General features: G+C 41.4%; 1 protein-coding gene across 8 annotated transcripts in view; it reads left to right on the forward strand.

The window, feature by feature from the left end:
- Nucleotides 1-661: 661 nt before the first annotated feature.
- The window catches only part of samd11 (sterile alpha motif domain containing 11), a 321,465-nt gene continuing 306,195 nt past the window's right edge, over nt 662-15,931 (forward strand). For 2 of the 8 annotated variants that reach the window (XM_043676142.2, XM_043676144.2), the window contains exons 1-2: nt 663-1,695; nt 3,930-4,021. In XM_043676142.2, coding sequence (XP_043532077.1) covers nt 1,050-1,695; nt 3,930-4,021 — 738 coding nt within the window. In that variant the 5' untranslated portion in view covers nt 663-1,049. Of the gene's footprint in view, nt 1,696-2,620; nt 2,642-2,718; nt 2,742-2,971; nt 2,996-3,482; nt 3,760-3,929; nt 4,022-15,931 lie in introns of those variants that run through there. The other 6 variants (XM_043676145.2, XM_043676143.2, XM_043676149.2 and 3 more) reach the window with 6 other exon arrangements.

Here is a 15,931-nt window from a genome sequence, read left to right on the forward strand (position 1 = left end):
CAGTAACATTTAAAAGGAAAATTGGATACATTCAATGAAAGAGATACCTGGAAGTGTGTGTGTGGGTGGTGGGGGGAGGGGTTGGAAAAGAGGGGCGAGGGACACATGACAGCAGCAGCATAATGACCTCCCTGCGCAAATAGTCACAAAAAAACAAACATGTTTTATTATCTGTTCAAGTATTTGCAGATATTAGTAATCATATTTTGGATGGTGTAGTGACTGATTTAAGCAATGCTAAACATCCATTGCTTTTGGAGTTCAAATCATCACCTTAAAATTGGAGGCAATATTTCTGGAAATTCAAAAAAAAATATGAGTGAATCTGATTGAAAGCATCCTGTCGGAAAGCAGAGACGCTCGGATCCTGAGCAGCACCGGAGAAAATATTCCATAATTAATTGGAGTGAAAATCGTCGCCATGTCGTCCGTTGCGAACCCCCCTGTTCTTGCACTGACAGACTGTGATGTTTAAATGGGCCAAGTTTGCACCAGCAGAGGGCAAATCATGTTTCGTCTGTGTCTGAACTAAAGCGTGACTTCAGAAAAAAAATGTAGGTTTCAAATAAAATGTATGAAGCAGTCCAGTGGTAATAACTTCCTTTTCTTTCGGAAAAAAAGAAAAGGACACAGGTCTGTTTGGAAATCTAAAGGGGGAGTTCTTTTAAAAAAAAACAAAAAAACTTTTACATTTGCTGAAGAGAGCCTAACTTTTCAGAAAGTGTGTTTTATCAGAGTGGAGTCAAAGATGTACAAGTGTAATCGTTCATACAGAGAGTTGCTGTGGCCCTCAGACCTTGTTCAGGTTCATTGAAAGAGAGAGACAGACAGACAGAAAAGGAAAAGAGGGGAAGAGAAGGGGGGGAAAACTTTATCTCGACCAGTGTGTGGTTCAATCGAATTAAAAACAAAACCGCTGCCCGTTTCGTGCTCGTCCGGAAATAAGCAAAAGGGTATCAGTGGAAACTGCTCCGGCGAGAAGGTGGGTCGATATCGGATCAATAAGCATTTACCAACATAATGTACACTACAGCGAATACCTTTCGGAGATGTCAGGTACGGAGAAACAGATTAGACAGGCGGGAGAGGTCGGAGTGTTAGACCCAAGTAAAACGGACAAGTCGTACCTCGTTAAGGGCTGGGGATATCACAGGTCAAAGCTTCTCCTGCATTTTAACGGCTGCTTGAAGTACGAGAAACTACAGAGGGAAAAATTGTTATCAGGCGTGCTCTCCAAAGATAAGGGGCTGCTCATGAAAATGCCAGCAATCAAGAAGGAGCGAGCCGACAGGGACGGGGTCATTCGGGGCTTGCTGGACGGTCTGCCCGAGTTTCTGGCCCCGTTGAACGCGGCGAGCATGCCGGTGCTGAGCTCTCACCCACCGCCCTATGAGCACCTCTTCAGCCCGGCGCGGCGCCCCTTCCTGGGGCTGCAGGAACGGCGGCACCCGGAGGAGCTGCTGCGGGAGCGCGTCTCGTCCATCCCCGATTTCCAGCCCGTTTTCGACAACGGCCAGCCCTGCATCGAGGTGGAGTGCGGAGATAACAGAGCCCTGCTCTACATCCACAAACTGTGCCAGGGAAGCAAGGGACCCTCTATTCGCTACAGAGGAGAATGGCTCACACCGAATGAATTTCAATTTGTCAGCGGCAGGGAGACAGCTAAGGACTGGAAAAGGAGCATTAGACATAAAGGTGAGTACCAACAACAACTACAAACAAAAAGGCAGTGCAAAATAGCAGGGATACAGACATCATTGTGTTTCTCAATGGAGGAAGATTAAAATGTGATTATTTCGGGGACAGATGTCCTTTGATTGGGAAAGTTTAACGTGTAAAAAGTTGTAGGAGCTGTTGTGTGGACAGGTGGATAGTTATTTTATTCCCCGGCATTGTCAGGGGATGCTGAACTAATTCAACTCCACTCCCCCACCCCCGCCCCGACCCCAACAAACAAGTGGCCAAAAAGTGTCTCTGTAAGTGCAATTCGAGCTGTTGCGATATAGACAGAGGACTTTTTTCTCCTGCAAATGTTCACGTCAGGGTTTAATGTGTTGTCTGGAGTCGTTAGCAAATGTCCTGTGAAATTGAAGCAGAAGCTGGGGGGGGGGCAGAGGAGAGAGAGAAAAACACAAACCAGGAAGTGAGCTGACTGCCCTCAGTCTCTCTCCCCCAGACCCAACCAACAGCGGTTCAACACAATTTTTTTTGAGAATATAGACCTATTGCAGGTGTGGAGGTCGAGGTTTTTTTTGGGGGGGAGGTAACAGGGGGAGGAGTGCCTAGTACCTCCTGCATTTTTGTTCAGTTGTGAATCATTCCCAAGTTGTATGAAAAAAATAGGAAAAGGTGTAAAGCCATGCGTGAAATGTGATGATTTTGGCTTTGCTTATGGAATCGATTAACATCAATTGATCAGCAAAAAACAATTGAGACTCTGGAGGAGGTGGAGGAGGAGTGGCGGAGGGGGGTTGGGGGGGTGTGCTGTGTCTGTGAGGAATGATTTGAAGATTGAATGAGCCAGGAAGTGGTAAGTCAGGGGACAGAGTGCAATCAGATTGGATAGGGTGTTAGTTTATACCTATCACATAAGATCCAACGTAGCAGCCTCAATCGACCCGTTACTGAAAAAAAAGTAAATGTGGGTTTGGTATTTGCGTTTTCTGTTTGAGGTGGGGAGGGGGGAGGCTGGTGAGAGAAGGGAGGGTCGTGTGTCCTGGTTGTTTTCAGTCAGCCAGACGGTAAGAACAGTAGGGAATGTGGCTAGGTGTTCGCTGTTGTTGGGGGTCCCATAGAAACGCTGGCGGCTGTTGAGATCTTGCTGGGACTGACAGTCGGAGGGGGTACCCACGTGCTGCAGCTCAAATAGCTCAGGAAAGATGGAATTACTGCCTGACTCTGCTAGTACAGTCCCTCAGCGTGTGACTCTGGCAGTATCTGTGGTACTGCTAGTCCCTCTGTCAGTCTGTCTCTGACAGTGTCTGACTCTGTTACTGTGAGTTCCTCTGTCAGTCTGTGTCTCTGACAGTGTCTGTGTTACTGTGAGTCCCTCTGTCAGTCTGTATCTCTGACAGTGTCTGTGGTACTGTGAGTCCCTCTGTCAGTCTGTGTCTCTGACAGTGTCTGTGTTACTGTGAGTCCCTCTGTCAGTCTGTATCTCTGACAGTGTCTGTGGTACTGTGAGTCCCTCTGTCAGTCTGTGTCTCTGACAGTGTCTGTGGTACTGTGAGTCCCTCTGTCAGTCTGTGTCTCTGACAGTGTCTGTGGTACTGTGAGTCCCTCTGTCAGTCTGTGACTCTGCTGCTGTCGGTCTTTCTCTCTCTCTCGCAGTGTCTGGCTCCGGGAGTATCCGCTTCTGGCAGTGTTCAGTGTCTGTTGCACTGTCTGGCTGGATCAGCCAGCAGTCTGGGGTCTCTAGTCTCTCCGGCCGTGCCTGGCTCCGGGAGTATTTGCTTCTGGCAATCTTCAGTGTCTGGCTGTGGGGCTGTTCTTATTTTGGTGCTTTAACTGTGTGTGTTGAGAAAAGAGAGAGAGTGTGTGTGTGTGAGACTGCGCTCTGTCCAAACAACATTCATTTGCCAGCGCCATTGTTACAGAGACGAAAGCTACCGCACTTGCTCAGAGTTACGGGCGTTTTAATATAAACTCGCAATTATCTGCTCGTGTGGCGGAGTAAAGCTTAAAGAAGTGGAAGGGAAGTGCATTTCCCGGTATTTTTAAGGTGTCCTATCGTATGGCTGCGGTTTTGGGGGATTGCCGGTAATTAATTAAACATCTATTTCAGAGGCATCATTAATTTGAGGGAGGTGAACAGAGAAATATGTCATACCTTCTCATATAAACACACACAAAGTTTACGCTGCGCAACAGCGCGATCTGAAGGTGATTTTTTGATTTTGTTTTCATAATTGTCTTTCTTTTTAATACAGGAAAAAGTCTGAAAACGCTTATGTCAAAAGGAGTCTTGCAAGTCCATCCTCCAATCTGTGACTGTCCTGGGTGTCGAATTTCGTCTCCAGTGGTAAGATTTGATATTTTAACTTCCCACCTCCGCCCCCTCCCCCCAACCCCAGCAACTGATTTTTAAGTTTCTTCGTTATCTTGTGGAAATATAGGAAGTAGAACTTAAAGCAGGTCTGATCTCAACTGAAGTGCTCATACGAGCAGTAGGACAGGTTCAGAATGTTAAACACAAAGTAAACAGTGTGACTGTCTCCACACCCTGTGGCAATTCCAGTCCACTTAGAATGGACCTGACCATGGGTAATGAGTATTTGTAACTCCCATTAAATCATAGCGCTGTCTTTATCTAGACAAATGTTTCAGCAATGTTAGCGCACGTCTTCAAAGACTAACTTTAAACTGCTTCCACAACCCCCTCCCAAAAAAAAAACACATGGGAATCCTGCAGTCAATGGCTGAACAGCTAATTTCTTCCTGCCCTTCTATTGTGACTGCCGAGTAAATCTTTGCCGTCCGTCAATCATACCGGTTATCACTTTTCCTGGTTTCGGGGGTGGGAGATGTCGAGGTCGTTTATCAATTTGTCTATCATTCCTGTGGCCTCTTCAGAGATTGGGGGTGACGGGAGGCAAAAATTCAGCAGATTCATAAAACTTATTTGTTTTATCTTCCTGTATAAGTTCAGACTGAAAACTGATTGAATTTAGATGAATTAAAATCACAAGACTGGAACTATTTCAAATAAAACATAGTTCCCACGGGGAAAACGCTTCTTTTAAATTATCAGAATATTAATTCCCTGTTGATAGAACCTAACTAAAATGGTCAGTTTTCTCCCTCAGGGACCTGCTCACACCTTGTACACATACTTGACACACTAATTGTTCAAGGGATATTTAAGACAATACCTTTCCTTTATTTTAATTAGTTGCCTGTTTCTGAAAGTCTGTCTCTGTGAAGTTAAAGCTGTTCAATATTTTGGGGGCCAACACGCTCCAATACATTACTACTCATTGAGTTTTGATTGGCATTTATCTGTGTAATGATATAACAATGGCCTCTTCAAATGGCTTCTATTAAAGCAAGTGTACTGCTCATTGTTTAGACTTTTGGATAAATAATACTTCTGCTGAGAGAGTGAGAGGTGAACACATTGCCCAGCCAAGACATTGGTTTGTTATGAAGAATTAAAACTTCAGAGGCCAATGTCTGGTTGGAATATTTTAGTAAGAAAAAGTTGTATTGAGAGACAGTTTCCAAATTACGAGCCTGGAAAAGCTGGGAACACCTGCCCACTCATCAGAATATGTTTCTGAAATGGAAGTGACATTGGAATATATTTCCATTTGGCAAACTGGAAAAGTGAATGACTAAGGATGTTCTTTCTTTAACTGTTGGGCGGTGTGGAACAATAGTGTGTAGATATGGTGTTAGATCGTCCTTGTGGAAATGAAGATACTCTCTCATTGCAGAAATATGTAAATGCATGCAATTTATACTCAAAAGCTTGCACTATTGTTCTTACAAGATCATTGAGTATTTCATGGCAAGTACATAAGAAACCCAACTGTGAGTTATTGATTGTTTACTGTCTACTAGTTGGGGGCCGATGGTTAGTCATGGCTCAGTCCACTTGATTTTTTGGACTTTGATATTTCCAATGTTATTACTTCTATAATGTTCGAAATGCACTCAAGGACATTTGATACCTATCTGAAAGTTCCAATGTTGATGCACTGTCTGATTTTCTTTGGTGGGAAAATACACATCACAGGAAAATGCAAAACAAAAACTTGGTCTGCTCTTATTGTTAATGAAAAGCCTGTTAAATATCTTTTTATGTGTTCCATGATATCCATTAGAATGGCAAGAATATAACATTTTAAAAATTGAGTTGGCATTTCTAGAAGTATTTTTGCACATGATGGAGATAGTACGAATGTTTTATTTTTGGTTTTGCTCATCTTAACACAGTCTAGATTACACTGTTATCAGGCATCATCGGCTAACATAGCTCTACTACACTTGGTATCTAATGTTGAATATGCAACTTAATATTCTACAGACCAGTTTTATATCGAAAGATCATTAATGCAAAGACCATATTTCATTGAAATGTCCATTTTTTTTCCTGGCAGTCTGTATGATTAGATTAGATTAGATCCCCTACAGTGTGGAAACAGGCCCTTCGGCCCAACCAGTCCATACTGACCCTCCGAAGAGTAACCCACCCAGACCCATTTCCCTTTGACTAATGCATCTAACACTATGGGCAATTTAAGCATGGCCAATTCAACTGGCCTGCACATCTTTGGACTATGGGAGGAAATTGGAGCACCCGGAGGAAACCCACACAGACACGGGAAAAATGTGCAAACTCCACACAGACCTGAGGTTGGAATTGAACTTGGGACCCTGGTGCTGTGAGGCAGCAGTGCTAACCACTGAGCCACCATGCCACCCATGAGCATTGAACTTTGTACTCATAGAGTCATACAGCAATACAGCACAGAAACAGACCTTTTGTCCAAACAGTCCATGCCAACCATAATTCTAAAGTAAACTAGTTTCACCTGCCTGCGCTTGGTCCATATTCCTCCAAACATTTCTTTTTCATGTACTTATCCAAATGCATTTTAAATGCTGTAAGTGTACACATATTCACCACTTTCTCTGGAAGTTCAATCCACACTTGAACTACTCCCTGTGTAAAAAAAAATTGCCCCTCATGTCTTTTATAAATATTTCTCCTCTCACCTTAAAAAAATGCCCTGTGGTCCTGAAATCCACCACCCCAGGGAAATACCTGCCACTCACTTATCTATACCCCTCATGATTTCATAAACCTCAACTTCTGATGTTCCAGTGAAAAAAGTCTTGGCCCACCCTCACAACTCAAATTCTCCATTCCATCCAACATCCTGGTAAAACTCTTCTGAACCCTCTCCATCTTAATAATATCTTTCCAAACACAGGACAATCAAAACTAGACACAAACTTCAGAAGAGGCCTCACCAACATCCTGTACAACCTCACTATGACGTCCGAACTCCCATGCTCAAAATATTGCAGCTTCTGTCTCAAGACCCTTCTTTCTCTTGTCCTTTTGTTCTCTGTTCTCTGCAGTATTCCCTTTTCCTTGTTCCTCTTTTTCCTCTTTTAGTGCCTGTCCAACTATCACTTTTTTTTCTATCAGTGGTGCCAGCAGGTCTTTCTGTGACTAGAACTGTAACTATAAATAAAGGTACTCATTTGTCTAACACTGTGACCACAGGGTGACTGGAGCTAGCAAGCAAGTTCTGGTAACAAGTTTGAATGTTTGACTTTTTTTTTTAAATCCAGTAGTTGCAGTATTCAAATACTGTGAACATTGTGAATTGCAATTTCTAGTAGCAATTGTTCCAGTAAAATTACTTTTCTGACTGTGAAACACAGCTATGATATAGGAACAGGAATGGTCAACTCAGTTCTTTAATACTGCTCCCCTATCCAGTTGGATCATAGCTGGTCTCTAATTTAACTCCATTACTCACCATAGCTCTATACCCCTGGATATCCTTACCCAACACAACAAATACCAAAAATGCTGTTGTAAATTAACATTGTAGAACATGAGAAGGTAAGACTGCATGGGTGGGGAAAAAGGCTATGTGACCAACTCATGTTTTTTCCATTGACTATAATTTTCCTTCTCCCATCTGGAATACCTGAACTCTTGATGTAAGAGAGAATTTAATAAGCAATAGATAGTTTCATTGTTTTTCATCCAGATATATTTTTACTGTGCCATAAAACCATCTAACATGCTGTAAGTCAGTCTGTTGTGATAAATCTTTATCTTACGCTGCAGATCTTTTGAATATACTAAGGCATAAGAGGATACGGGTTTCATAGCTTTTAATTATGGACAATTGTCAGGTCCTGTTTATGTCAACCATTTTAATGGTGACTTACTAAGTCTCTTTGACAATGGATTGAAGCATTGTGATAGTATATTACGTATCTGAGAAGACAATGAATGTCAAAAGTTTACAAGTATGCAGATTTTTTTATTGCAACAGATGGAAGGGTCCATCTTGCAAAGGAATAAACTGCTAACTGATGCTCAGTAGTTTTGACAGGGCCCTAAACCTTGTTACATGGTCAAAAACCTGATCTCTAGAGGCGAGGTGAAATGAGAGTGACTATCTTTTTATGGGCAGCACGGTGGCACAGTGGTTAGCACTGCTGCCTCACAGCGCCAGAGACCCGGGTTCAATTCCCACCTCAGGCGACTGACTGTGTGGAGTTTGCACATTCTCCCCATGTCTGCATGGGTTTCCTCCGGGTGCTCTGGTTTCCTCCCACAGTCCAAATATGTGCAGGTCAGGTGAATTGGGCATGCTAAATTGCCCATAGTGTTACGTGAAGGGATAAATGTAGGGGAATGAGTCTGTGTGGGTTGCGCTTCAGTGGGTTAGTGTGGACTTGTTGGGCCGAAGGGCCTGTTTCCACACTGTAACTAATCTAATCTTTGACATCAAAGCAGTATTTGAGCATGATGTCAAAGCGCCCGAACAAAACTAGAGTCAATGGGGATTGGGAGAAAATTCTCTATGGTGTGGAGTCATACCTTGCACAAAGGAAAATGACTGTGACTGTTGGAGAGCAATCATCTCAGTCCAAGGACAGCAGCACAGGAGTTCCTCAATTTATCTCCTTGGCCCAACCATCTACAGCTTCATGAATAACCTTCCCTCTATCATATGATCAGAAGTGGGGATGTTTGCCAATGATTGCACAATGTTCATCACAATTCCTGGTCCTCAGATACTGATACAATCTATATTCACTTGCAGAGAGACCTGGATAATATCCAGTCTTGGATTGATAAGTGGCAAGTTACATTTGTGCCACACAAGTAATGTCCGTCTCCAATATGTTACACTCAAACCTCCACCCCCTGACAGTCAGTGACATTATTTGTCATTGAATTCCTCATTATATTCTGGGGGTTACAACTGACAAAAAAAAAATGAACTGGACCAGCCATATAAATACTATTGCTCCAAAAACAAATTTGTGGCTAGGAGTTCTTCAGTGAATAACTCACCTTCTGTCTCCCCAAAGTCTATCCACCATCTAAAATTTAGGAGTGTATTGGAATACTCTCTTCTTGCCTGGATGAGTGCAACTTCAACAACATTGTAGACGCTTGACATCCACAACAAAGCACCTCACTTGCTTGGCACCACCTTCACATTCACTTCGTTTACCATCAATGAACAGTTCCAGCAATGTGTACTTCTACAAGATACATTGCAGAAATTCATCAAGGCTACAGAGACAACACCTTCTAAACCCACAAACTCTATCGTCTAGGAGGACAAGGGAAAACCACATATGCATGTTCCCCTCCAAGCCACACACCATCCTAACTTGGAACTTTATTGCTGTTACTTCACTGTCAATGGGACAAAATCCTGAAACTCAGTAACACCATTGTGGGTGTCTCTACGTCCTAAGGACTTTAGGGGTTCAAGAAAGAAACATGCTCACCCTGCCACATTCTCCAAGGCAATTAAAAGTGGACAATAAATGTTTGCTTAACTAGTTGCATCTACATCCCATGAATGAATAAAGAAACATTTTGGAGATGGGAACAAATGGAGTAAAAAGTAATTGCATCCAAAGGCATTTTATTTTACTCAAGTTGTGTATTTTCAAAAATCTGCTTCATTTTGTTAGGGTTTAAAGATTATTTGAATATGTTGCATATCGACTTCAATGCCAAATTTTGGGAAATAACCATTTTACTGGCCAAATCCCATAGGTAAAAAGTGATGACCATTACAATCCATTGGGCGCATCTTAATGATGGGCCAGATAATACATTTATAGTTTTCATTTCATTCAAATACAAGGCACTGCTTTAGTACAAATGTTCATCAGGCCTTTAAAGGTATGCCAATGAATGTATTTGGTGCATCAGAAATGTGGTTGCCAAAATATTGAATTGTGGAGGGTCAATAGTTTACTGCATTTTATTTGGTGAAGTGGCCAAAATTTCCCAGCTAGCCAAGGCAAGATATTGCCAGGAAGTTCAAGTGAGTTACAAGCAAAGCAGACTCTGGAAATGAGTAAGCAATTAGGTTAAAAAGAAAATCTATTGTTTTTCTTTCCCATCATTGAGTTACTGCATTTATGAACCTGAAAACCTTAAAAAGGTGTTGATGAGTCTAATTGGAGAACCATTCTAGTTTTAAAACAAATCAATGTAAAATTTCAAATGTATTTTTTTTAAATAAAGCTGGGATTGGATTATATTTGTAAGCTGCATTTACATTTGTGAGGGACAGATATTGGAGGTGACAGTATTATGTATTATCCTCTGTTTTTCTTATACTTGCAGTTCTTGATGGGCCCCACCAGCCAGTTCAATGAGGTTTTTAAAGAAGACAAAATTAATAATTGAACTTTTAATGTGTGACTTTTCATATTCCCCATCCCCACATGTTATCTATGGACATAGGAGAAAATTCAAACCAAATTGCCACTTGGTCCATACTGGGCCCCACCAAATGATAAGTCTCTGGTTTATGACAGTAATAAGCAATAGTAATGAGAATACAGCATTGCCTTAGAGTAAAACAAATGCAGGAAAGGATGCCCAATAACTGTAGGTTGTGCTATATAAAGCTCTAATTAAAGTATACTGGATAGTTTTGTGGAGTTTGAAAAGGTGAATAGACTAATTTTCTAAGTTTATATCCCAAAAATAAGGTGTTTATCTCTGTAATGTCTTTATGAATTGGCCTTTTTGCACAATTTGCATTTATTTTATGGCGGTTGCATCAAAAATACTTAAGTGTAAAGAGTCAATTTCCAGAAACAGAAGATGTAGATCATATTGTTTTCTGTGCAGTTATTGACTTAATATTTGCATCCAGTTTGAAAAATACACTTTTAATTTTGTGTCAATAAGCCATCAATTTGAACGTTTAGCTAGTTTTCAGTTAAGAGGACCCCACCTCTTCAATCAGATTTAAATAAAATTCAGCTTTCTGCTCACTATAATCTGGCTAGTCAGTCAACTGAAACCAAGTATCATTATGATCAATGTTCAAATCAAAACCTTAATAGTGAATGTTGCTGCCGGGGGATGTTTTCCAGTGAGTGATAACTGAAAAGGCTTTCATGCATTTGTTCAACTTGTTATGGTTCAGGCATATTTCCCAACAATAATTGCTGGAAATGTAAGTAGAAATGAATCTCCAAAAATCAGCTGCATCTTCTATGAACCAAAACCTGCATCTTGATGTTCATTGTGAGTGGGATAACATGCCACAGATGGGCAATTAAATGTTAACGAGGAGACAAAGCAATGCCTGGAAGAGGGCTACATTTTCTCTCAAAGACGGTAAACATTTCATTTGAGTGATGATTGTGTTCAGGCCACAGGGAACATCTACAGTCTGGAATTATCACCTCCGAAAAGATCTTGAAAGGTGGGAGCATCGATGACTGAGTGCAATAGAGTTTTGATAGACGAGTGTATGAAAGGATAGTGTTCTAAAATTGGTCAATTGAGTTGAGATTACCATTATCTTTGATTGGGTTAGCTGGGCAGAGAGACAGAATGACTTACTCTTCCTCTCTTTCTTTTCATGATCTCACCTTACCAGGTTAAAAAATGACACCACACCAGCTTATAGTCTGAAGTGCTTCAAAAGCTGGTGCCTCCAAATAAACCTGTTGGACTATAACCTGGTGATTTTTAACTTTGTCCACCCCAGTCCAACAAAGGGTCCTCCACATCTTAACCTTACCAGATTGTAGAATTTTTCAAATTTCCTTTTTGGTATGCAGGTTTGAATATGTTGACATGTCAAAGTAATAACGTCCTCACAAATTTAACAAATAATCTCTGAACCACATTCCTGATGAAGGGCTTATACCTGAGACATCTACTCCTTGGATGCAGTGCTTTTCCAACGCCACACTTTTAGACTCTGACTCTCCAGCATCTGCAATCCACACTTACTTCAAATAATTTCTGAATACAGCAGCCAATTGTCATCCTGTGTTCAATCCAGTCAGATGGAAAAGAGGTTACTTTTTGAAAGTTAATGGGTGTCAGAGACCAAATTTCCAACTGAAATTTGCCCTATCTCTTTAAACAGGCAATTTAATAAAAAGAGAATTCGCTATTTGGCCCAAGATTGATTTAGCTGTAATCGTTAAGTCTGTTTGGGGGCTTATAGTCACGGGGAGGGAGGACCTGACAGAAAACAGCAAATGCTGGAGATCACAGAGGGGGAGAGCAAGCTACCGTTTCCAGTCTGGATGTCTCTTTATCAGAGGCTTCAGAGGCATTACCTGGAAAAGTGCGGGCGGGACAAAACCAGAAATCGCTAGAAAAAAAAACTCAGAAGGTCCGGCAGCATCTGTGCAGAGAAAGCAGTGTCGGACCTGCTGAGTTTTTCCAGCAATCTCTGCGTTTGCCCTGATAGTTCTTTGGGTGTTTTGTTGGTGGGTCCCACCCGGAGCGATATTGTTAAAACCCACACTCAAACGCCTCTTGGCAAACGCATTGTAACTCATTGAGGCGAGGGGTTTTTTTTTTGTACTTAAATTCAGCGTTGGTTCAAATAAACGCATCTCCGCTCTAGAGAGCGATTGCCCTTTTAAGATTTCATGGTGGCGGCTGCGGGTTCCTGGTACTGCAGGGAGGCGAGAGGCGAGACGTACGCTGCAGCTGTGCGCGTTAGCTCGTCCGCACAGGAAACCAGTGGTCAGAGCTTTTCCAAGGCGCCGCCGACTGAATGGGGCGGCTGGTCACCTCTTGTGGCGCATTCCTTATCGCTAAATCGGCAGTAAACTCTCCCTCCCACACACACAAAGATAAGTCAGACCAGACCCGGGGGGTGCAGAGAAAGAAAAGACCTTTGTTTGTGAAAGAGACTTAGAAACGTCCTTATGTTACTTTCCCATTTTTTTTAACCTGCTCCTATGAGGTTAGGTGTTCTCACTGACACACTTGTGTGGTGGGGAAAACAGAGAGAGAGAGAAAAAAAATTTCATGAACAACCCCGATTTATGAATCTTGTGTCTCAACAGGACTTCTGTACAAACTCAATTTAACAGAAACTAGAAAAAAAAACCCTGCAATCCATTTCGGTAACATTCCAATATGTTTTTTTTTAAAAAAAACTAATCAGACTGTGACTGCACAGTTAGGTACAACTTCAGACCCTCACTCTCAGGTTATGGCAATGCTTTAATTTTGCAGTCGCTTCGAATCGACTTTCTGGGCGGACAGAATGGACATTGCAGTCCCTTGATGTTTTGGAATCAAAAATAAAAATCCACGCACCGTCGCTCGAGGTTTCGATGTTGACATTGTAACAGCCGGACTCCCCAAAGGAATGCGTTTCCTCTCCGCTGGCGTGTGTGTATATATATATATATTTTAAAAAGGTTGGCGGAAATTACTCGTCCTTTTGGCTTATAAATAACGCGCTCCCTGACTTCCAGCTGCTCAGACTTTGCTTAATAAATTTGTACAGACGTGAGAGGGAGGGGGCGAGAACGCCCTCACCCGCACAGTAATTGGAATAAACGCGTTCACCATAATTTTTTTTATTTTAAAAGGCAGACGCTGTGTAGAGTGATGTCGATCAGGTTTTATAGTTCCAACATTCAGTCAGCAGCGATGGGGCGGGGAAGTCCTTCGGGGCCATTTTTTTTGTAATTTAAGATGGTAGAAATGTTATTCGAGCGTGAATGATATAATAAACTGTCCAAACTAGTGTGAATGTTTTTGAGTAACATTGAAAGGACCATTTCTCCTGCTCGGTTCATTTGAACTATTGTACAATGTGTATTAAAATTGTATAACAATCCACAATGGACTAATACCAATCAAAATCATAAAAGCATGTGATTTATTACTAAACTGACCCTGTCCAAAATTACATTTACATAGAAAACATAGGTCATTTGGCCCTTCATGCCCGTTCCCTCATTTATTATGATCTTACCTGAACGTGCAACTCACTAAAAACCGAAAGAACTCCGAATGCTGTAAATCAGAGTCAAAAATAGAAACTGGAAAAGCTCAGCAGGTCTGGCAGCATCTGTGGAGAGAAATCGGAGTTAACGTTTCTGGTCGAGTGACCCTTCCTCAGAACTGCAACTCAATGGCTTGTTCTTGCTCTTCCTAATAACTTTTGATCCCTTTAGTGCTAACTTCTTCTTAAAATCGTACAATGCTTTGGCCTCAACCACTTTCTGTAGTAAAGAATTACACAGGCTAACTACTCTCAGGGGAAGGAATTTCTCCTCTTGGCCTACTCTCTAAATGGCCTACTCTCTATCCTTAGATTAGACTTAGCTACAGATTTAATCAGATGTTATCCAATATAGAAGCCACTTGATCATTTATTCATTGTTCTTTAACTTAAGCAAGTTGGCAGTAACTCTTTCTCCAGCCACGTGACCACAGTTTTCCAGATCAGAGAAGAAAGCTAAATTTGAGAAACTTTTTTAAACAATCCCACTGCAATATGTAATGTTCCCCTTGAAGATACATTTTAAATGTGAGAGGTTCTACTACCAATGTGATTTATAGCAATCAGACTGGGTAGGCTATAATCACCATAGGATGCTGCAATAGAGTGGTACTCTGGTCTCTGGGAGTCTGTGTTGCTTAGCAACCACAGTCAGTGCTTAGGAGCGGAGAAAAGCTGTCAATCCTCACTTCAGTGTGCTTCAGAACTAATGAGCTCTCCTTATTAGGGATTAGTTGATCTCAAAATGATTATACCATCGAAATGGATAATTTAGGGGTTGATGTGGGGAGCTAATGGAAGGAGAACTTGTGTCAAAGCAGGTTTTCCCAGTGTCTGTGGAGAATTGAAGAATCAATCACTGGAACATATTCAGCAGTTACCAATGTTTGGGGCCCCAAGGACATGATCTAAAAGACGTATGCCAATGTGATCGACAGGGTATTTCTGTCGGACAGTTTAAAGGTTTGGGCCTGCAGACTATGCTGTGTGATTTGCCTTGAAATGAGGAAAGGGAACACAATAACTCAAAACAGTTAAACTACAAGAGGCAGGTTTGCCTCCTGATCCCGAACAACTTTGGGTCATGTATTATACTCTGGAAAGAATGATTATTTTTTATAGACTTCAAAGAGGGGTTCTTGTTTTTCTCGCCAAACCCAATTCTAAACATGGCAAAGATATTAAAGGAAGGACACAATGCCCCTTTGTTTAATGACAGAGGTCTCATTTAACAAAGATCAAAACATCCCTGCTTGATGTATGTTCCTTCAAGCATTATTCTCAAAGCTTTAGAAAATTGGAGATATTTTAACTCGAAAGTAGGCAAATTAGTTTTTTCAAGTACGTTGCCATTTCACTTTGAGACTTGAAGTTTTTCACAAACTTTGGAAAGGCACTTGATAATAAAAATCTTGAATTCTGAAACACAGGAGAGATGAACCCGAGAAGAAGAGGTCTCAACAAAACCATGATCTGTGATTTCCTACTGAGGTACTGGGCTGAATAAATAAACAATATAGATTTTTTTGGGTTTGGTGACCAGAGAAACTTTAAAAGATCTAATTTGAAAAGTCTCTGTAATATATAATGGATCAAAACCTTTTTAACTGGAGAAACACTTCACAAAATTGCATTTTAATTTCAATAATTGTACTTTAATATCTGTTGCTGGGGTTAAGTAATGGAGAAGTTATAAATGTTTTAATTTGCACACAATTTAAAAAGGTTCTGAAATAAATGACAGAATCCAATCCAGTTCCTAAAATGGGAACGTTCTTGCTTAAATCCTCCTGGTTGCCAAAATATGTTTTCAATTTGAAACAAACTTGTAATTAGGAAGCCATTTCTCCATACGGGGCGAGAGTGTCAGTGCAGATCTGGATGATCTTTGAACCTGTAACCTTCATATGTGAGAG

This window comes from Chiloscyllium plagiosum, unplaced genomic scaffold (assembly GCF_037043375.1).
Source record: "Chiloscyllium plagiosum isolate Xiang-an unplaced genomic scaffold, Cpla_swu_hap1 HiC_scaffold_37, whole genome shotgun sequence".
Lineage (NCBI taxonomy): Eukaryota > Metazoa > Chordata > Chondrichthyes > Orectolobiformes > Hemiscylliidae > Chiloscyllium > Chiloscyllium plagiosum.